Genomic DNA, 21,440 nt, shown 5'->3' with positions numbered 1-21,440 from the left:
GGAGGGAAGGAAAGACTGCGCTAGAGCAGTGTGATGAACTATTATCTGGCAATGTAACAGTTGCCCAGATACCCTATATCTATGTAACACTTCTAGTTGTAGCTGCCTCATTATTTCTCAGGATTTTACTCAAGAGTCAAAATGCTTGTCAACTGGTATTCAAAGAAATTAAACTATTTACTTGCTGCATTTTTAAGCCACCCAATAACAAACAGTTCCCCAGAGACAATGTCAAGTCTGTTTTCCTATTTTTTTATTACTATTTTGCCAGGTACTTTAGGAATATTTCAGTACTACACACAGTTCCAAATAATCCCAGCAATGGAAAGGCAACTGATACAATTACAAAACTGATGCTGAAATGTTAACAAGATAATATGTTTGCAGTATACATATGTAGGGATAGTTGAAAAGCCACATACTGCAGCCTCAAGGATTCCATTCATACTCTTTTACTTTTGAAGGAGAACACCTTTGCTTATTTTCAACTTGAATACATGCGGTGCTTAGTAATGATCAACTTGTTCTATGGCAACCTTTTTTCCTTACCAACCCCAGCAAAGTATATATGATTTTATGCTTGACACCCCCCCCCCCCCCGCAATTTAGTCGGAGACTGTTACTTATGCAGTGGATTTAATGCCAGGTTGTCACCAGTCAACAGTAACAAATGGAAATAACACTGCAATACTAGTAGTTCTGGCTTGGCATTCAAATTAATACTCAACCAAGGTCCATTTCTTTAGTAAATTTGCAACCCACAGCCACTAAAGCTAACTGGCCACCCGTCTTATAATGTTCTTGTAGCGGTGGCTATTTTTATAATGCAGGATTTTGACAAGGTCTTGCATACAAGGTCTTAATTCATAATGCCTAGAAATGAACAATACATTGAAAAAACAATGCCAGGCATAAGCCGGGCAATTTACAGCAATATCTTAGGCAGGCAGAAAATCAGAGTTCTCTGTACTTTCTTTGTGGAGACACCATACCAGTGTCTGCCCCACTCCTGTCATGCTGATCACTCGATAGCCACGCTTCTCCAGCTTGTCCAAGACAATCCGGGGAGCATCTTGTACATAGTATTCCCAGCTGTTGTAAACAAGATGCAGAAACAATGAGAACTGTTTTCCAAAAACATCCTTTTAATCGTATCCGCACTGATGGGGAAGCCTCTTGAATGTTGAGGTTCAAACAACAAAAAGCTAGAAAACAAAGCTAGAAACTAACTGAAAGGAGGTACTGGAAACAAATTTAGCTATGTGGTTCACCGTCACGAGCAGTCAAAATGATGCCCTGTTAGGGCTTTGCCACCCCAAATGTTGAGGGTCTTAGGGGATACAAGATCTATTTCAGTGGCTGAAATCTCCCAAATTTATATGAAGATTTGGAAAGGGGTGCAGAGATAGCCACAGGACAATTATTCTGCAAGAAAGTCAATTATCTCTCTAGTGTTTCAAGAGTTTGATTTTGAAATAATGAAAAAAAAATCTAGAGTGTGTTTGCCCCTAGCCATGTACCATGAATAATCATGTTTTAAAATTTCTTATTGCCCAGGAAGAAGGAACTGGGCTGGTGAGACTTGTAGGCCAAAACATCTGTTGGGCCACAAGTGATCCACTCGTGATCTACAGTATCTGTAAGCTCACTTGTTGCTTGAAACTTATCCACTTCATGCCACGGTGAGGACAACACCAATTGGAAATAGAAAATTAAGAGTTGAGCTCTGCTGTGGAATCTTTGGTGTAGATTTTTCTTTTCAGTTTCAGGATCATGTACAGAGGCACATAAAACGTGCTCATCGAGCTAATAACAGAATGCAAATTGACTCTTGTTCTAGTTCTGATGCTCCATCTTTCATTCATACTAATAAAGGATAATTAATGCCTGAGAAACATTTGTTACATTGCTGCGCTGCCTGCCACACACCTTGTGCAAGATGAGAGACTGTATAGCTCAGTGGTAGAGACCATGCGGTGTATGCAGAAGGTCCAAGGTCAGCCTTCAGCATTTCCATTTACTTTCTGGCTAACTACATTTGTATAGCTCCTTTCTACCAATGCACTCAAGGGGGTTTATAATTTTAAATATTAAATAAAAAAAATAGAAAAATGCTCATAGGTGGTGGTATCTTCAAGGGGTGATAGCACAACGTTATTTATCTAGCTATTTACTTTGGACTTCTGCTATTATCTTCATCTTGGGGAACCTTAAAGGATATTGCAAAGCTGGAAAAGTTGCAGAAAATGGCAACTAAAATCATCAAGGGACTGGAGCAACCCCCTATGAGAAAAGGTTACAACATCTGGGACTGTTTAGCTTAGAAAAATGGTGAGTAAAATGAAACATGATAGAGGTGTACAAAACTATACATAGTGTGGAGAAAGCGGATAGGGAGACATTTTTCTCCGTCATAATGCTAGATCCTGGGTTCATCCAATGAAGCTGATTGGTGGGAGGTTCAGGACAGATAAAAGAAAGTACTTCTTCACACATCTCATATTCAAACTATGGAAGTGGCTACCATATGACAGAATGCCAGTCTGGATGGCTTAAAAGGGGGTTAGACAAATTCATGGAGGATAAGGCTATTAATGGCTACTAGTCCAGTATCAGAGGCAGTATGTCGAAATACACCAGTTGCTGGGCAACACAAACGGGAGGGTGCTGTTGCACTCTTCTCCTGCTTGTGAGTTTCCTACGGATAGCTGGTTGGCCATTGTGTGAACAGAATACTGGAGTAGATGGACCTTTGTCTGATCCAGCATGGCTCTTCTTAGATGGCCAGGGCTGGGAAGATCTTTCCCTGAAATTTTGGAAAGCAACTGCCAGGGAATAGAAAATACTGGGCTAGATGGACAAATAGTCTGACCTGGCATAAGGGAGCTTCTTATGTTCTGGGCAAAATGGACCAATGGTTTGAGTTAGAATGAAGCAATCTTGTATGTTCTTATCTGCTTTGGCATTAGCCCTGCATTGGGTGGAGAGGGACCACAGCTCAGTGACAGGGCCCATGCCTTGTACACACAAGGTCCCAGGTTCAATCCCTGGCAGTTAAGAACATAGGCAGATGCCTTATACCAGGAATAGACAACTTACGGCCCTCCTGATGTTTGGGCCTCCAACTACCATCAAGCCTAGCCAGTGTAGCCAATGGTGAAGAATCATGGAAGTTGTAGGCCAAAACATCTTGAGGGCTACAAGTTGTCCACTCAGCAATGATGGGCAGTGGCTCAACAGCATTTCAGGAAGGAGTCTTTCCCAGCCCTATCTGGGGAAGCTGGGGGTTGAACCTTTTGCATGCAAAGCCTGTGCTCTACTACTTGTAGGAAGTGACATGAAAGACCTTCACCTAAGACCATGGCGATCCACCATCAGTCAGAATAGACAAGACTAGATGGACAAACTGTCTGACCTGGTAAAAGGCAGCCTTCTTTGGTCATAGAATTTCCGGTGTTTTCCCTGATAACTGACATTTATTATTTATTTTATTTATTACATTTGTACCCTAACAGTCTTCCAAGAAGCTCAGGGAAGTTCCCCACCCATCCCATGTTATCCTCTCAGCAAGTAGATTAAGTTGAGCAAGTCTGGCCCAAGATCACCCAGTGAACTTCGTAGCACTACCCCTGCGATGTCCCATACAGTGTACAATTCAATGTGCAACGTAGGGCACCTTCTTTGCATGCAGAAGATCCCAGGTTCAATCGGTGGTATCTCCAGGTAAGGCTGGAAAAGATACCTGTCTGAAAGCTTGAAGAGCCACTGCCAGTTGGTGGGGAACCTCTGGCCCTCCAGAATTTGTTGGCTACAACTCCCATCATCCCAGACCACTTGCCATCCTGGCTGAAGATGATAGGCACTGGAGTCCAATAACATCTGGAGGGACACAGGCTCCCCATCTCTTGTGCAGACAATACTGAGCTAGATGGACAAATGGTCTGCTTCAGTATAAGGCAGCTTCCTACAATCCTACCACCCGATAAGCCAGTAGCGCTGCATACACCATGCTAAATCCAAAGAGCCTCAGCATGTCCCAGCATTAGTCAGCCAATACACCCGTTCTTGGGACTCCTTGGACACAGATGAAGAAAAGTATCGTAACGCTGCAATCCAATAGACACTTTCCTGGGATTAAGTCCCACAGAACTCAAGCAGGACTTGCTTTTGAGTGAACACATTATTTGCTGTTGTCTCAAGTTATCTGAAGACTCAGCTGATACCCAGTTGCACCGTTTAAAATTAACTGAAATTATTTTATTGAAGCAGGAGATCATTTGATCATCAGATACAACTAAGTTTTCAATTAGTTTTTAATAAAGAATAACATAGCTATAAGCTATTTATTTATAACAGTTTAAGACGTGTTTCAGAAGACTCGTTAAGAGTACATCTATAACTTGAAGGCTGTCATAATTGCACAGGAAAGAAATCTATCCTGGCATATGACTCAATTTCTGCTCAACATTCTGTAAGCCTGTGTTTGTTGTGTTCATGCTTCTGGTTTGGTCTCTGAAGTGATCCCTTTGTACTAATCATTTTGGAATGCAGCACTTTGCACCCACAACAACAAGGCCAGGTAAAGTGCTACATTCCAAAGAGGTTGTTTTGTTGTTCTAATTTGCCTCCTCCTCTTGTTCAGTTGCAAAAGGGAGGTGGTTAAACAGCTTCTCGCCACAATAAAGGAAGGAAGGAAAAGCATCCATCCACTATTAAACCTTCCATCCTAGCAAATGGGTGAGGTAAGAATTAGAACTTGGAAGTATTTAAAGACACATGAACCAAAGACGAGTACAAAAATAGCTGACACAAGTGAGTGATCGCCAAAAAAAGAGGACAAAAGAGAACACAAATTTTCATAAAATGTAATATGCTAATTTATCTCTCTATATGATATTTAGAAATAATTACTATAATTTAAATAGAAAGGTAGCACATCTCAACATAGTGTGGAAGACTGTGACCAGGTGACCTGTGTGCCTCCTCAGTCTGTTTCCAGGTGCTAACTGTTGATGGACAACTCCAAGGCCCCTGCTTTTCCTCCTTATGATCCTTTATCTTTAAACCGGACTTAGATTGGACAGCCCTTCAGACAGAGAACACCTTCAAATAGAGGTCTGCCCTCTGACAACCCTTCAAACAGAAGCATGTCCTCTGTAAAGTAGGACATGCGTGGTCACACCTGCTGGAAATTAGGAAGGAGCTGATATTTATCTGGGCAGCTTCTTCCTCTACTTCTTCATCATCTCTGTGCCTGTGAAGAAACTAGTGCAGCTGGTCCTCTTCCCCTCAAGCTCCTTGCCCGTACCTATGAGGTAAATGCTCATGGGAAATAAAAATATTCTCTAATTCCCCTCTTCTTCTTCAACACTGAAGAATCTGCTTCAACTAATTTTATGTTCTTCTTGATATTCATGAAATAATAAATATCACATTGAAAACAATGTGTTTAAGGGCTCTATTTAAAATCACACTTTTAAAAAAAGTGTCCAAACATGGCTTTATTAACATGGGTTAAAGGGACAGTAGTATCCTACTTCGTTAGAATCTAAATATTGTTTCCTGCCCTAAAATCTAAGACAAGGTATACGTTCATATAAATTCCCAACAGTCTCTCTCTTTGTCATACTTGGAGAATGTCAAAGAAACAGCAAGCAGAAAACTGGGGTGGGGGCAAGGCAATACATTAGATTGGTATGGGGGCAGAAACTGGAACAGTGACAGGGAAGTCCTTCAACCTGAGGCCCAAGTTCCATTTCAGAGAAGCTGGGGGGGGGACACATTCCAGTGGTGGGTGGGGCGAAAGGCGAAAAGAACAGGACTAAAATACCAAAAATACCAGCAAACTTTAGCTTAAAGATCTTACTGCCAGTGACTAGGCCTTTGGAGATGCACACCACACTTTAAGAAGGATGCAGACAAACTGGAGAGGGTTCAGAGGAGGGCAACAAAGATGATCAGGGGACTGGAAACAAAGCCCTATGAAGAGAGACTGAATGAACTGGGCATGTTTCGCCTTGAGAAGAGAAGACTGAGGGGAGATAAGATAGCACTCTTCAAGTACTTAAAAGGTTGTCACAGAGAAGAATGCCAGGATCTCTTCTTGATCATCCCACAGTGCAGGACACGGAATAATGGGCTCAAGTTACAGGAAGCCAGATTCCGGCTGAACATCAGGAAAAACTTCCTGACTGTAAGAGCAATACGACAATGGAACCAATTACCTGGGGAGGTGGTGGGCTCTCCCACACTGGAGGCCTTCAAGACGAGGCTGGACAGCCATTTGTCAGGGATGCTCTGACTTGGATTCCTGCATTGAGCAGGGGGTTGGACTCGATGGCCTTGTAGGCCCCTTCCAACCCTACTATTCTATGATTCTATGTCAACCTTCTAGAATGGGAAAACTGCTCAAAAGCCGGGAAATCACCAAATGGTCCGTGGTTGGGGGAAAGGGTGTGGGGGAAGGGGTGGGGCTCTCTGGGGAACCCAGAGAGGTCTAGGGGCTGAAACAGGACCTAGGTGATATATTCAATTCAATAAAGCTTTTATTGTTTCAACCAATGGTTACAACAAGCACACAAAAAACATAGATGAGTAAAATCAGATAAAACATATTATACGTTTTTAATCAGTTTGCAAAGTCAAAAAATTTATAGCTTTGGGCTGCAAAGGCAAAATTGGCCAGTGGCAGGAGAATTGTCTTATTATGACATGTAAACAAAAAAATTATTCTGTCTTGAGTCGGACCAGATGGATTTTTTCCTCCAAAAATGTATCTAAATACTTGGAATGAATTTGGGAAAAGATAGAACAATGGAACAGATAAACCACTACATCAAGGGCAAAGTCTGGAGGCATAAGGTGTTTTATTAAAAAGCCTTTCCAAAACTGTTGTTTTCATCTGCTGCATCCTTAGTCGTGTTAGAGCTGATCTGAGACAAGGCTTAGAAATAATAATCAAATATTTTTCACATTCAAAATTATTCTTGATCTTAGCAAACAAGGGTGCTACGTTGTTACTGGAAACTGCACAAACGTCCAACATGGGTGATATAAGAGAGAATGTCTGGACCACTGCACCCCTGGTTAAGTTTCTCAGGCCTACCATCACGAATGGGCCCATTTTTGTTGTCGTCGTCATCTGTGCTTTTCTTCAGGTTAGTTAAACTTCTCAGGCAGGGGGAATGTTCCAGCCATTCTGAAGAATACACAAAGATTTTGCAGAGTTGAAGGTGACAAACAGGGTGCGGTTAGGGATGTAGTGTGCCAGGAAATGCTTTAAAATACTTGGGCTGTAGATACCAAATTGGTCATTCACCTTGGACATGTCATTGTGCCTCCTAATGTTTGAAAGTGCGGATGAGTGATGCACAGATTGTAATCTAAACATGATTGTATAAAAACTGTGTGTCTTATAGTGAGTTAGACCCCTCGCCTATCTAATCCAAATATTGCCTAAAAACTAAAGTAAAAGTGGGTTCTCACGTTCACTTGTTTTTTTTCCTATACTTATTGGCTAGCAGCTGAACATATGAACCAAATTCAGCTGTAAAACCTTGTGCCTGAGAGGTGATATGGAAGTTCTGCCTGTAACACTGGAACAGCTGTGACAGCCACAGCCATGCCCCCTCTGACATCATCTGCTCCCTGTTTGAAGTTGACCCAGGGTCCAGTTTTTGGGCTTTCCCAAGTTAGGGAAGTCCCGTGTGCAGTGAAGCTGAGCCAGCTGAGTCCCTTTGCCCTTCCGATGGAGGAGCGAAGGACACTTGGTTGGCTTGGCTTTTCCCGCCCTGCTGCCTTCCCCCAATGGCAGGAGAAGCCAAGCCAGCCATGTCACTATTGCTCCTCCATCAGAAGAGCAAAGGGAACTCAGCCGGCTCAGCTTCAATGTGTGTGGGGCTACCCTGACTGGGAAAGCCCACGTGCAGCAAAGCAGTAGTGCAGGGGAGTCTCCCTGTTATCTCCAATCTGTGATTGGAGATAACAGTAGGGATTTCTCCCCCCACCTCCTCCCCAATCCCAGTAGAAGCGGGGCTTATGGAGGACATGGGTTTGCAGGGCCAAGGGAGTATGGCCCACGTAGGTGGCAGAAGTCTCTGTGGGCTGGATGTAGAGGCTCTGTGGGCCAGATTACGCCCACAGGCTGGAGGTTCTGCATCCCCACCTTATACTGTCAAAAAGTACGATTGGTTAACAAAGGATGGAGAAAGGTGATGAGGGAAGAAGCAAAAAGTTTACAGAAATACTTACAAATGATTCCCCAGCATATTTCTTTTTGTGGCCCCTAGATAGTTCATCAAGTTTGGATCAGAATGTTCATCACCAACCATCGTGGGCCCCACCTCCTGCAGAGAGAAATGTCCCACTCCATTACTGAAAACCATGCTAGCATCAAGGAATTCTTTCATTCTATCCAGCAAGGCTTATCTGTTGGCACAATCTAAACCAGGGCCGCAGAACCTCTTTCAGCCTGCGGGCCGAACTCCATTCATTTTCTTTCTTTCTTTCTTTCTTTCTTTCTTTCTTTCTTTCTTTCATTCATTCATTCAATCAATCTCTATACAGCCCCACAGCTGAAGCTCTCTGGGCAGTTCACAAGGATGACAAACCATTACAAATACATTATACAGAGTGCAAAACCATTGACATAAAAACATATAAACAGACAGCACACACAGAGGCAACATATATCTAAAGACAATTTTTTTAAAATAATCAACCAAAGACAATCCAAGACCTGATTAAAAACTCATTCTAAGCTGCCAAATGCCTGAGAGAAGAGGGCGGTTTTAACCTGGTGCTGAAAAGATAACACTGTTGGTGCCAGGTGGGCCTCGTCGGGGAGAATGTTCAGAGATGTTCTTGGGGGCCACATTCCAGTGGCCAGGGGACCAGGTCAGAGGCAAAAGGAGCAGGGCCAGAATACCAGCATGTTTGAGCTTAAAGCTCTTACTGCCTGTAACTAAGCCTTAGGGGAGCCATTTCAACCTTTCAGAATGCAGAGAGGGACGGGACTGTATGAAAGCCAGGAAACCACCAAACTATAGGTGGTGGGGGCAAAGGGGTGGGGCCAGGGGAAGGGGGTATGGCCATCTGAGGAACCCTAGAGGGCCAGACTGGGACCCCCAGAGGGCCAGATTTTGCACCCCTAATTTAAACGATAGTTAAGAAAGATACTTTGTACAAGGGAGAGGGCCTTCTCGGTGGTGTCCCTCGAATTGTGGAATGATCTCAAGACTTTTCTCTTTTCCCAGGCATTTGGCAGCATGTGATGAGTTTTAATTGATCCTGGATTTGTTTTATGGTTTGGCTGATTGCTCGAAGTTGTTTTTAGATATATGTTGTTTTTGCATATACTGTCTGTTTGTGTGTGTTTTTATATCTTAAATTCTGCATATAGTACTTTTAATGTTTTAACCTTTGTAAACCACCTAGACAGCTCCAGCTATGGATCAGTATAGAAATGTAATGATAATAAGAGACAACTATTGACAAAGTGTGTCTTGGGGGGGTGTTCACAAAAGCCTCCACTACATCAAAGATTTAGGTTGGCACACCAGTTGTAGCCACTCCTGAATAAAGAAAGCCTTGTCACAATTATCTATGCTGGTAACATCAAGGTTAGGTTCACTGTACATGGGGCTGCCTCTGAACAAATTCAGAACACAGCAGCCAGGTTGTTCACCAGGACTTGTTGGCCAGAAATATATTGTCAGTATTAAGATCTCCAATGGCTTTAAGTTTGTTTCTGAGTACAATTCAAAGTATTGATATTAATCTACAAAGTTCTACACGGTTTGGAACAAAGGTTTCTTAAGGACTACCTTCTTCCATATGAACCTGCCCATTCATTAAAGCCAGTCTCAGAAGCTGCATTCCAATGCCCCCACCTTTAGAGATTAGGCAGACGGCAACCGGCAGCAAGACATTTTCTGTGGTGGCACCCCATTAGCGGAACAACTTCCCCGAGAAAAACCACATGGCACTAAATTTATTGTCTTTTTGGTGCCAGATAAAGACAGCCTTGTGTGACTGATTTGATGGCTACACTGTTGCTGTTCATGATATTATTTTAAGCTAATTAATGGGATTATTTTTGTGTTATTATTATTACATTTATATTCTGCCTTTTTTCCTCCAAGAAACCCAAGGAGGTTTACATGGTCATCCTCCTCTCCATTTTATCCTGACAACAACCCTGTGAGGTAGGTCAGGCAGAGAGTCAGTGCACCCAGTGAGCTTTATGGCCGAGTGGGGACTAGAACTTGGATCTCCTGAGCCCCAGTCCAACACTCTAACCACTATGTCACACTGGTTTGACTATGTATCTTATTGTAATAATAATTTGTTAGCCATCTTGGAGGGTTTAAAAAACTAACCAACTAACTAACTAACAGAGAGATGGGATATGTGTCTTAGATGAAATAAAATTAAAATTGTTGACTGAAAAGGTAAGAAGGTAAAATGCATATGCATCACCACATGCATTTTACCTGCTTAGAGAGTGTCATTTATACTCTTAGACACAACAGGAAGACATCAAGGCAGGCACCTGCAGTCAAACGCTCAGTAACAGCTCCTCCTACAGGCTGAACAAGGGATACCAGAGATTCCCAAAGAACCTATTACTGTATAGATTTATAGATAGCTCTTTATACGGTGCAATCCTATGCATGTTTAGACAGAAAAAAGTCCTACGAATCCCAGCATTCCCCAGCCAGCCTCCTACAGAAAGTAGAGGAAGGAACTAGAGGATTGGCTATCCTTGACTTGATCCTAACCAACAGAGGTGACATAGTGGGTAAAGTAGCAGTTACAGGAACTCTGGGGGAACCAGAGTTACACTTGAGTTCTAGGTTCTAAGGGAAGCAAAAGCTGAGTGTAGTCAAACGCGTAACCTGGATTTTAGGAAAGCTGATGTTAATAAACTCAGAACAATGATCAGTAAGGTCCCATGGCAAGCGACTCTAATGAGAAAAGGAGTCCAAGATGGGCGGGAGCTTTTAAAAAAGGAAATTCTCAAGGCACAATCACAAACAATTCCAACAAAAAGAAAAGGTGGAAGACAACAGAAGAAGCCAGTGTGGTTTCACAAAAAGCTTAGAGGTGACCTGCAAACAAAAAAGGACACATATATGACGTGGAAAGAAGGCCAAGCAGCAAAGGAAGAGCACAGGCAGGTAGCACAGAACTGCAGGGATGGCGTCAGGAAGGCTAAAGCTGAGAACGAGCTGAGTTTAGCGAGGGATGCTAAAAGCAACAACAAGGCTTTCTTCTGCTATGTGCATAGTAAAAGACAGAGGAAAGAAATGGTGGTTCAGCTAATAAATAAGGATGGCAAAATGATAACAGAGGACAAAGAAAAGGCAGAGGTGCTCAATTCCTGCTTTGGCTCAGTCTTCTCCCAAAAGAGGGTCTATGACCCCCCTGGCAAAGGCGAAGTACAGGCTGAAGGGGCGGGATTGCAGCTTGAGATCGACAGGCATATGGTCAAGGAACACCTCATTACTTTGAATGAGTTCAAATCTCCAGGGCCAGATGAACTGCATCCTAGAGTAATAAAGGAACTTGCAGAAGAACTCTCAGAACTACTGCCTATTATCTTTGAGAAATCATGGAGGACAGGTGAAGTGCCAGATGACTGGAGGAGGGCTAATGTTGTCCCTATCTTCAAAAAGGGTAAAAAGGAGGAACCTGGGAACTACAGACCAGACAGTCTGCCATCAATCCTTGGGAAAATTCTGGAGCAGATGATAAAGCAATCCATCTGGAAGCACCTTGAAAACAATGCAGTGATTACTCAAAGCCAACATGGCTTTGTCAAGAACAAATCCTGCCAGACAAATCAGATCTCATTTTTTGATCAAGTAACCTCCCTTGTGGACTGTGGGAATGCTGTAGACATCATATACCTTGACTTCAACAAAGCTTTTGACAAAGTGCCCCATGATATCCTGATGAGCAAACTAGCTCAAAGTGAGCTAGATGAAGCAACTATCAGGTAGATCCACAGTTTGCTACAGAATCAGATGCAAAGAATGTTTATCAATGGGATCTTCTCAAACTGGGGAGAGGTAACGAGCGGGGTACCACAGGGCTCAGTCCTGGGCCGGGTGCTCTTCAACATTTTTATTAATGATTTGGAAGAGGAGGTGCAGGGAATGCTGATCCAATTTGCAGATGACACAAAATTGGGCGGGATAACTAATACCTTTGAAGACAGAATCAAAATTCAAAATGATCTTGATAGACTGGAACACTGGGCAGAAAACAACAGAATGAAATTTCATAAGGATAAATGCCAAGTTCTGCACCTGGGAAAAAGAAACCAAATGCACAGTTACAAGATAGGAGATACGTGGCTCAATAACACTACAAGTGAGAAAGATCTTGGAATTGTTGTTGATCACAAGCTGAATATGAGCCAACAATGTGATGTGGCTGCAAAAAAAAGGCAAATGCTCTTTTAGGCTGCATTAATAGAAGCATAGCTTCCAAATCCCGGGAAGTACTAGTTCCCCTCTACTCAGTACTGGTTAGGCCTCACCTTGAGTACTGCGTCCAGTTTTGGGCACCACATTTTAAGAAGGATGCAGACAAACTGGAAAGGGTTCAGAGGAGGGCAACAAAGATGATCAGGGGACTGGAAACAAAGCCCTATGAAGAGAGACTGAAAGAACTGGGCATGTTTAGCCTTGAGAAGAGAAGACTGAGGGGGATATGATAGCGCTCTTCAAGTCCTTGAAAGATTGTCACAGAGAGGAAGGCCAGGATCTCTTCTCCATCATCCCAGAGTGCAGGACACAGAATAATGGGCTCAAGCTACAGGAAGCCAGATTCCAGCTGAACATCAGGAAAAACTTCCATACGACTATGGAACCAATTACCTAAGGAGGTAGTGGGCTCTCCCACACTGGAGGCATTCAAAATGGGGCTGGACAGCCATCTGTCAGGGATGGTCTGTATTGGATTCTTGCATTAAGCAGGGGTTTGGACTCGATGGCCTTGTAGGCCTCTTCCAACCCTACTATTCTATGACTCTTAAGTCATTTTTACAACATCAGTAACCTGTAAGGGGGAAAAAAATCCTTCCAGTTCCCTTCCACTGTATAACAAATACCTGGCTAGTTGCCTGGAGTCACTCATCACAGACAAAAAATCCTTCCAAATCCCCTTGCCAAAATCCCTTGCCAAATCCCTTGCCCCAAAGAGACCATTTTGCAATCACATATATATTATTTAAACATGTTAGCGCATAGGATTTCAAAAAACATGAAGAAGCAACATGCTCTTTGCCCCCAAGTTCAAAACACTTGCCAGAGTTAAAGGTCTCTGAATGGCTGTGTCTCATAAACATCAAGGACGCTGCAGTGCAAAAAGAAGGGCCGAGTGACTGGATGGTTTCTGGAAAGGCACAGAATTAAATTATGTTTCTCTGTAGCTGCCGTCTCTCATTTAGGGTGTTTCCAGTCCAGGCTTTTATTGTGCGAATGCCAGTGGTGCATTGATAAATTCTGAAGTGCAAGCGCTCATCATGACAGTCGCCATAGCCACACCCTCAAGGAGAGGCCAAAAATGCAGGCAGCTCTGTTGATCCATATCAGCAAGCCAGTTCTAGCACTGTGCATGTCTACCCCAAGAGGGCCTTTTATAAAGCTACTGGGCCTTAATTGTCCATTCAATGCTATGTCACCCCCCAAATACTTCGCATTACAACAGGGTTAGTTGACAACTATGTATAGTTTCTGATAAAATTAATTCCAACCCACTCTGCAGCCCTAGCTATGGTGAGGATTGCAGTTAAGCTCAGAGGGAACAAGAAAGTCTGAGGCGGGTGGCAGCGTCCCTGTGAATTCAAAAAGTGCCAGTGCTGTGTGCCTGTGAGACCTGGCTCCCCTACGCCACTGGCAATCGCCCTGCCTCAAACATGGAATTGTAAGGGCGGTCCGGCTGACAAACTCTTCTGTGTTTTCCCACAGCTTCTCTCATCTCTTTTCTTATGGCAAAAAAATCCCTCAAGGAAAGAGAGAGAGGGATGGAATAGCTGTGCCATGCCTTTTAATTGGCAGTGCTAGGTGCTGTCCATCTGGAAGCACCCTTGGAAACAGTGAGGAAGTACCAAAGCTTCTGTATCTACTGCACCTGCCGCAACAAAATATCGCAGATGTTTTGCAAAGTGAAATGCAAATATACACGAGCAGGCCAGGGCTGAGTGATAACCTTGCACACCCTCTTGTTTGGTGAAAAACATATTCCATGCAACTGCATTTTCTGCCAATTTTGTCTAGCAAATGAATATGTATTCCAGCTCCTTCAGTCCTTTGGGAAAGCACACTGGGCGCTGTAGTAATTGCTGCCAGTACATTTTGCTCATCCTTGGATTTGGCAGATGTAAACTAACTACTTTGTCTGAAAGGCTGTCTGTAGAACAACAGCTAGATGTTGCGGTTGTAAGCCTGTTCTCTTGTTTGTTGTATGTGCTAATGTTCTAATGCAGAGGTGGGGAACCTCAAGCTCAGGGGCCAAATCCAGCCCTCCTGGTGGCCAAATCTGGATGGCCACACCCGCTTCTCCTGGTCTCACTCCCTTTCCTCCAACCACCGATCATTTGCTTCCCGACTTTTGTGCATTCTCCCCCCACGCCATTCTAAAAGGCTGAAATGCCGCTCCTAAGGCTTAGTTACCTGCAGTAAGAGCTTTAAGCTAAAATATGCTGGTATTTTTGCCCCTGCTCCTTTTGTCATTGGCCCCGCCCCTTTGCTTTCAGCCCTGCCCACCATAAAATGTAGCCCCCTCCCTTCAGACAGCTTCTCCAAAATGAAATTCGGCCTTCGGGCTGAAAGAAGTTCCCCACTGCTGCTCTGATACTTTTATTAGGCCAACCGAAAGTTCACAAAAATGTGCAAACTTTTCAGATCTACAGATCTCTTCATCAGGTAAGATTACAAAAGCAGGTTTGGCAGGGGAGGGAGAATGGGGAGGCAAAGAACCTGACTTGATGGTGAAGTTCACAGTGTCTGTATATCCCAAGATAAAGTTGAGGAGGAAGGATCTAGAGACATTCAAACTGGGCTCTGCAGGCCAAGTGATGGTTACAGATCGGACCTGGAGCTGCCCTTGGTTGCTGGGAGCAAGAAAGGGGTAAGTGACTGATCCCCCATTTTTGAAATCTTAGCTCTTAAAGTTACAGGCCCTGTACTGGCACACGTTTTTATTCTGGCACAGGCAAGTGAGAGATGCAGCAGAGATCAATGGTTCATAACCAGTTCCTCTGGCTATTTTATGTGTTAAGATCAGCTCAAATGACTTAAAGGTATTTCCCTGTTCTTAGGAGGGGTAATGGATAGAGAATCTAGCACAGTCCTGCTGTCTCCAGTGCATGGCACTGGGGCCCATGCCAGGCAGCCGAGCATATCACCAGCCGAGTGTATCAAGCTGCTATCCTTATGAAATTTAAGGATAGAGAAGAAAAGAAATCACAGAGAAACTGACTGAAAAGAAGAGTGGTGATGGGAGGAAAGACCAACATGAAGGAAGTTCCAGTAATTTTGACTATATGGTACACGCCACATTGCAGCATATCTTAAACTCAATTAAAGAAATGTTTTGTGATTAATAAAAATTACACTAATATGAATTTAGATTTAAGATCTATGCACATCTAATTTTGCCACAAGCAGGTAAATCACTCATACAAATGACGGACGGCGGAGGTTTTATAATAATTTATTTCAATGTTTCAGTTTGCATATTTGCTCTGCAGGATAGTGGGCATGGATACACTTACACTCATGTCACAGAAACAAACATTCAGAGAGCAGCCAAGGACAATGCACCTAGCCAAGCTGTCTTAACACTGAAAGCGCAGCTGGAACAGAACAATCAGCCCAGTTTAGCAGCAATACAGTTTAGAAACAGGTCTGTGGAAAAGAGAAGAGCGTATGAGCATAGCTAGACAAGCCACCATCATGGCTGATTTTGCGAAGACTACATATCATATAAAATAATCAGTTTACAGGGTTCTATCTCTTGGTAACACTTTGATCTCTGAAGGAGGGGAAGGCAATACAGACATGATGTTCTGCAAGACGAGGAGGAAAAAGAACATTACATGCAACCATTATTGCATCCATTGCAACCAACACTAAAGGCATATTATTTGTTGACACACTGATTACTACACAAATATTACTGACAAATATTACTATCATCATACACAAGGCTATGCATATTCTGCAATTCCACAAAAGCATAAAGTACAAAAAGTGGCATTGGGAACAAAATTCATCTTTATTTATGTTTATAAGCCACAGTTTTCATTTCATGTTATTTTTTTTAAGCAAGTGCCTAGCCCTTATGGCTGCAGAAACAGATTTGGAAGTGCGTGGGCAGTACCTAGCAAAATCAGAAGCTAGAGGTGCGGCCAAATACTTTTTCTCTTGGCCAGATGGGACTTCCATGCTCAGCCTTGTCCCACCCCATAAGTAGCAGTGTAGCAGCCATATCGGGGGTCAGACTAAGTAGCCTCATGCAGTCTCATGCTTCATGTTCTTGCTGAGCTCTTTCTCCCTTGAATATATTGTTGTAAGCTGATGAGACACAGGAATTCCTTATCTTGTCAAAGGTCATACAATTGTATATCTTGTTCTCTGCTGTTCTCTTCTGTTCTCTCCTTATCATGGCTACCCTATAACCCAGTTCTTGTATTATAAACAATGGTGCTAAGAGAAGAAATGTTGAGGACTGCAACCCCACGCGGGAGAGAGAGGAGGAGCCGTTTCATATGTGTCACAATGTATATAAAAACAATGTGCTAATGTAAATCGGGGCTTCTGGCTCTTTGGAAATGATTCCAGCCTTAAGCCTGCGCGTTAAATAAAGAATCTCTTTTTCCTTCACTCCGTGGTCTCTCCAACTCTGGGTTCTGCAACAGCAGGAGCAGTAGAACAGCACAATCCTATACATGTCTGCTCAGAATTAAGTCCCACTATGTTCAGTAGTGCTTACTCTGTTAAGGAGTGCAACCTAAATAATGCAAAATCATAATAAAAAACCATTGTGAGGCTATGCTTAATTTGCATTATTTATACCGATCACAGAATTTGGCTGTTTAGGGGGCAAAGAACAGATGTTGCCTTGGCGTGGATGTTTTCACTTGATTGACTGGGCACAGAGAAGAAAGCAACCCATGCATGTAATAATATAGGTGTCAGGAAACTCTGCATTCATCCAAGCCATGAATAGGTTGGATGAACGCAGGGTTTGGACTCGATGGGGGTTGGATTCGATGGACTCCATTAACTCATCAGGGGGCATCAGACAAACCTCTTTCTCTCAGCCTCTGCCTCCCATCTGCAACATGTGGGTACTACAAAGTGTCCTACCTTACAGGGTTGTTGTAAGCACTATGAACACTCAAATTTGCAGTATAAATAGTATTACTCATTCATATAGAGCAGAACTCCTAACACCTCTTGATTGATTTACACCAAATCCGAGTTCTTTGTTATGCAAAACCACAACATTGGATGTTGGCATTGGTCAAAGTTTTCTTTTCTTTCTTTTTTTAAGAAAAGAAAAAGAAAGTATTTGTAATCCAGGACACACAAACTTTCTTATTATACAACTATTCTCCCAAACTGAAAGTAAACTACAGCAACTTGTAGCATCACAAGGGCAAATCCGGCATCATCCAGACGCACTCACGGCTGGTTCATGCTAATTCACCTAACACCCTTGGAAAACTACTCCAGGGAAACAGCCAGCTGCACAACACGTTGGTAACAGCTGCACTAAGTTACCTGCATCGTTAAGCAGGTGGCAACCTTGGAAAAAGGAGGAAAACCCAGGCAATATCCAGCTCTGTTTAAATGCAAAGAGCCTAGGGCATTTTACAATTCACAACGTCACCAGCTCTAAGCTAGGCACAGAAGGGGAGAGATCAATAAAGGTCACCAACACGTATGCACGCCTAAGAGACAAAACAAGGAACACGTGTCGATTTACTTCATCCAGCCAGTTATTTCCAAAAAGCAGCAAAGTAATGCTGATCTCATTACTTTTGCAAAGTAATGAAAGCAGCGCCACCCCCCAAAATCAATCCCGGAAAGTCGCTTCCACATATATACAAACACAATGCTGCACTCCCTCTCCTTTCCTAGGTATGGAGGCCAACGGGCTCCAGTTCCGCATCCCATCAGCTGGCGCGCGCGCGCCGTCCGCTGATTTGGCGGCCCCCTCCCCAAATTGCTCACCATGCGGATCTGAGTACTGATCAGGACGTACGGCATGATCGCCTCTGCGCCCACCGCGGTGCCCAAGCCCGCCGCCGCTACTCCACAGCTCGTTCTGTTGCTCCAGCTCAGTCCCCACGTGACATCCTGCCAATCCAGAGTCACGCCCTCTCCTGGAGCAGCCAATCAACAAGGGACTTGTGGAAGGGCGGTGCTGGTACAGAGATGATGGCCGCAGGGCAGGCGTTTTAGGGCGTGCGTCGCGCCTGGTAGGAACTCGGTGAGATATGGGGGGGGGGGGGGACACAACTGCAGTGGAGGCTGGTGGCTCGTGGCTCCGATTTCGGCGGGGCCATGCATCCATTTTGGGTTTCAGTCAGAACCAGCCAGAACTCTAAATGAACTAGCCAAGGTGCTGGACCCTACCCCCAAAATAGGTCCAGCACCTTGGATAGCTCCATGTTCTGGCTGGTTCTGACTGAAACCCAGAATGGATTTACAGCCCCACTGAAATCTGAGCCGCCCCCCTCCACTGAACAATTGCCTTTCGCTTTGGCATTTGTGCTCTCTGTTTATTTGACATTACGATTTGGGGCGCTATTGTTGCTGGCTTTATTTTGATGCTGTTTTAACTTATTTTTAAAGTTTACACTTGCTTTTCTATACGTAAAAGTGTAAAGTGATGCACATTGGGGCAAAAAATCCCAGCTGCAAGTATAGCCTGATGGGATCTGAGCCAGCGGTGACCAACAAAGAAAGGTATCTTGGGGTTGTGGTGGAGAGCTGGATGAAGATGTCAACCCAGTGTGTGGCCGCTGTAAAAAAGGCAAATTCCATGGTAGACATAATTAGGAAAAGAATTGAGAATAAAACTGCTAAGATCATACTGCCCTTATACAAATCTATGGTGTGACCACACTTGGAATACTATGTCCAGTTCTGGTCACTACACCTAAAAAAAGATACTGTAGAGCAGGAAAAGGGCAACTAAAGTGATCAAGGGGCTGGAGCATCTCCCCTATGAGGGAAAGTTACAACAGCTGGGAGGTTAAGGAGAGAGAAAATAGAGGTGTACAGAATTATGCATGGTGTGGAGAATGTGGATAGGGAGACATTTTTCTCCCTCTCTCAAAATTCTAGAACCCGGGGTCATCCCATGAAGCTGATTGGTGGGAGATTCCGGACAGATAAAAAGAAGGACACAGTGCATAGGCTAGCTAAACTATGGAATTTAGCTACAAGATGTAGTGATAGCCATCAATTTGGATGGCTTTAAAAGGGGGTTGGACAAATTCCTGGAGGAAAAGGCTATCATTGGCTACTAGTCTTGATGGCTATGTGATACCTCCAGTACCAGAGGCAGTGAGCCTATGTACACCAATTTATTTATTTATTTATTTATTGCATTTATATCCTGCCTTTTTTTCCTCTTGCAAGGAGCCAAGGCGGCTTACATTATCTTCCTCCTCCTCTCCCTTTTATCCTCACAACAACAACCCTGTGAGGTAGGTTGGGCTGAGAGTCTGTGACTCGCTCAAAGTCACCCAGTGAGCTTCCATGGCTGAGTGGGGACTAGAACCCAGACCTCCTGGCTCCCAGTCCAACACTCTCACCACTACACCATGTTGGCTCCCCACCAGTTGCTGGGGAACATGAATGGGAGGGTGCTGTTGCGCTCGTGACCTGCTTGTGGGTTCCCGGTTGACAGCTGGTTGCCACCGTGTGAACAGAATGCTGAACTAGATGGACCCTTGGTCTGATCCAGCATGGCTCTTCTTATGTTCTTATATATATTTTATGGGTTTAAATTTTTCCAGTAAGATAACTTACTGTTAATGCTCAGTATAAAAATGCTGTTAATAATTAAATAAAATAAACATTACAGTCTTCCATTATTTTCTCACTCAAACAACCTCTGCTCTGAACAGGGTGGAGCTAGTTGCACAAACACACATGGGTCCTCATCCAGACACAGGCACATACAGCCCTGTTACTGTGAGCCCGTATGTCACCAATGATTTGTTTAGGAAGTATGGGAAGGCTGACTCCAGGCTGACGGGTGAATAGTGCTGAATTCCCCACACTAAAGGGTGATTTGGCACTGTCAAAACTGAGAACCCCAAGCTGCTTTTCAGAGCTATGTGTGGGCTTTCCAGTCCAGTGCTGTGGACCACATGTGCAGTCATGAGTGCTGGAGGTAGGGACCCTGTGCTGAGAACTGCACACGCAGCAAGGAATTCTCTCTGCCTTGCATGTATCATCCTGGATTGATGGGTGGGGAGGTTTCTCGTGCTGAGCCAAGTTCTGTTTGCTATAAAATAAGTGACCCATAACTAAGAACTTAAGACTATAAGAACTGCTTTTCTAGATCTTACACTTTGTAAGTCACTCTGGGAGCTTTTTTGGTGGAGTATAAATCCAATAAATAAATAAATAAACAAACAAACAAACAAACATCCATACATACATACATACATACATACCAAAGGTCCATTCAGGCTAGCATTTTGTCTAGACCTTTTCATGTCTTTTTGGGAGGTGGTAATGGAGTGAAATCGAAGGCATCATAAATGAAAAGGGGTTATGTAAGTAAGTAATAAATAAAATACTCCTTAATCTTCTGGGTGAGTCACAACATCTCTCTCTTTCTCCACACTGTCCTCAATATTTTTTTAAAACGTAAAATACCCCCACTTCTTGATCTGTTTCATAAAGAAGATGCTCCATGTCCCAATGAGTTACCCTGCTTTCTGTACCTTCTCCAGCTCTATGATACCTTGATTGAGTGCATGTAGCTCTGCCTATGTACTTGGAATAGATAATTAAAAAAAAAATACTACTCTGAAGGCCCTGGGCTTCAACCTCATACCTAACAACCTAAACATGAGTCCCAGAACCTCTTGACTGCATTTACCAAGGTCAAAGTTACTGCCATCTGACTCCTCCCGAGCATTCTTCATAGATCACCTGGACATCTCAGCATGTGTGTACATCATACATACATCATAGCATGTACATCATCATAGCATGTATGTACATCAGTAGTAGGACTGGACAGGTAAGTCATCATGTGGCCAACACATCTGACACAAACCCAACTACCTACATTTCAAATGACTTAATCTTCAATCTTAAACCAAATATATATTGTTAATAAATAAAATGCAAAAACATCATATGTTTTTTGCTTTTCAACCAGGAGGTGGG

General features: G+C 43.4%; 1 protein-coding gene across 1 annotated transcript; it reads right to left on the bottom strand.

Moving 5' to 3' along the window:
- Positions 1-236: 236 nt before the first annotated feature.
- On the bottom strand, positions 237-18,350 carry GCHFR (GTP cyclohydrolase I feedback regulator). Its single transcript, XM_084845609.1, has 3 exons — positions 18,255-18,350; positions 8,251-8,345; positions 237-1,092 (listed from the first exon to the last, which is right to left on the bottom strand). Exons 1-3 carry the CDS (start codon positions 18,288-18,290, stop codon positions 939-941), a joined length of 285 nt encoding a protein of 94 aa, XP_084701735.1. The 5' UTR covers positions 18,291-18,350; the 3' UTR covers positions 237-938.
- Positions 18,351-21,440: the final 3,090 nt, after the last annotated feature.

This window comes from Heloderma suspectum, chromosome 1, assembly GCF_057233095.1.
Source record: "Heloderma suspectum isolate Gila_16-S chromosome 1, 16-S_ref, whole genome shotgun sequence".
NCBI classification, from domain to species: Eukaryota; Metazoa; Chordata; class Lepidosauria; order Squamata; family Helodermatidae; genus Heloderma; species Heloderma suspectum.
This window is presented reverse-complemented; position numbering and strand designations above follow the sequence as displayed.

Coding starts and splice junctions, on each gene's coding strand:
- GCHFR (XM_084845609.1), bottom strand. CDS start 18,290: ATGCCGTACGTCCTGATCAGTACTCAGATCCGCATG. Junction 8,346..18,254: donor TCAGTACTCAGATCCGCATG/GTGAGCAATTTG, acceptor TTCTCTCTGCAG/GAGGTGGGGCCCACGATGGT. Junction 1,093..8,250: donor AATATGCTGGGGAATCATTT/GTAAGTATTTCT, acceptor TGTTTACAACAG/CTGGGAATACTATGTACAAG.